General features: G+C 56.7%; 1 protein-coding gene across 1 annotated transcript; it reads right to left on the bottom strand.

Annotated features, from left to right (window-relative positions):
* Positions 1 to 56: 56 nt before the first annotated feature.
* LOC117799110 (60S ribosomal protein L18a) lies at positions 57 to 593 on the bottom strand. Its single transcript, XM_034651563.1, has one exon. It carries the CDS (start codon positions 585 to 587, stop codon positions 57 to 59), a length of 531 nt encoding a protein of 176 aa, XP_034507454.1. The 5' UTR covers positions 588 to 593.
* Positions 594 to 603: the final 10 nt, after the last annotated feature.

The following is a 603-nucleotide window of genomic DNA, read 5'->3' on the forward strand; positions in this document are numbered from 1 at the left end:
CGGCTGTTCGGTCGATTCGTTTATTATTTCCCGCACAAAAACAAAAACAGCTGTTTTTAGTAGAAGGTGTTTGGTCTCTTGGTGGTGAAGCGGGGTTTGTGCTGGCGGCGCAGGACCCGGTGGGGCAGGGGGAACCTGATCTTGGAGTCGTGGAACTGCTTGATGGCGGGTCTGCGACACTTGTTGGCGGCGATCACCTGCACCTTCATGATCTGGATTGAGTGGGCACGGGCACGATGGCGAGCTCCCATGTCACGATAGCACTGAGTGACAGCTCCAGATGTGGTGAGGTCCCTGTACTCTCTGTACATGTTGTGGGTGCCGCTGCGGGAGTCGTAGCGCAGCCAGATGCCGAAGTTCTTCACCTTCAGAGGCGTCTTCTCGTTGACCAGGCCGCAGTAGACGATCTCTCCAGATGCCTTCTTCATCTTCCTCAGCTGAGAGACAAAGTACCAGAAGCGAGATTTGGCCACGATGTGGTTCGGGGCGAAGATCCTCATCCGGTAGAGAGGGGGGGCGGGGTTCTTAGCCGAGGGCAGCAGACGCCCAATGACCTTATACTCCCTAAGTGTGCCGGACGCCTTCATGGTGCCTCTCGCTCAC

The sequence above is a fragment of the Ailuropoda melanoleuca genome, unplaced genomic scaffold (genome assembly GCF_002007445.2).
Source record: "Ailuropoda melanoleuca isolate Jingjing unplaced genomic scaffold, ASM200744v2 unplaced-scaffold42932, whole genome shotgun sequence".
NCBI lineage: Eukaryota > Metazoa > Chordata > Mammalia > Carnivora > Ursidae > Ailuropoda > Ailuropoda melanoleuca.

What these genes read in the sequence shown, in the direction of transcription:
- LOC117799110 (XM_034651563.1), bottom strand. Translation starts at nt 587, where the DNA reads ATGAAGGCGTCCGGCACACTTAGGGAGTATAAGGTCATTGGGCGTCTG.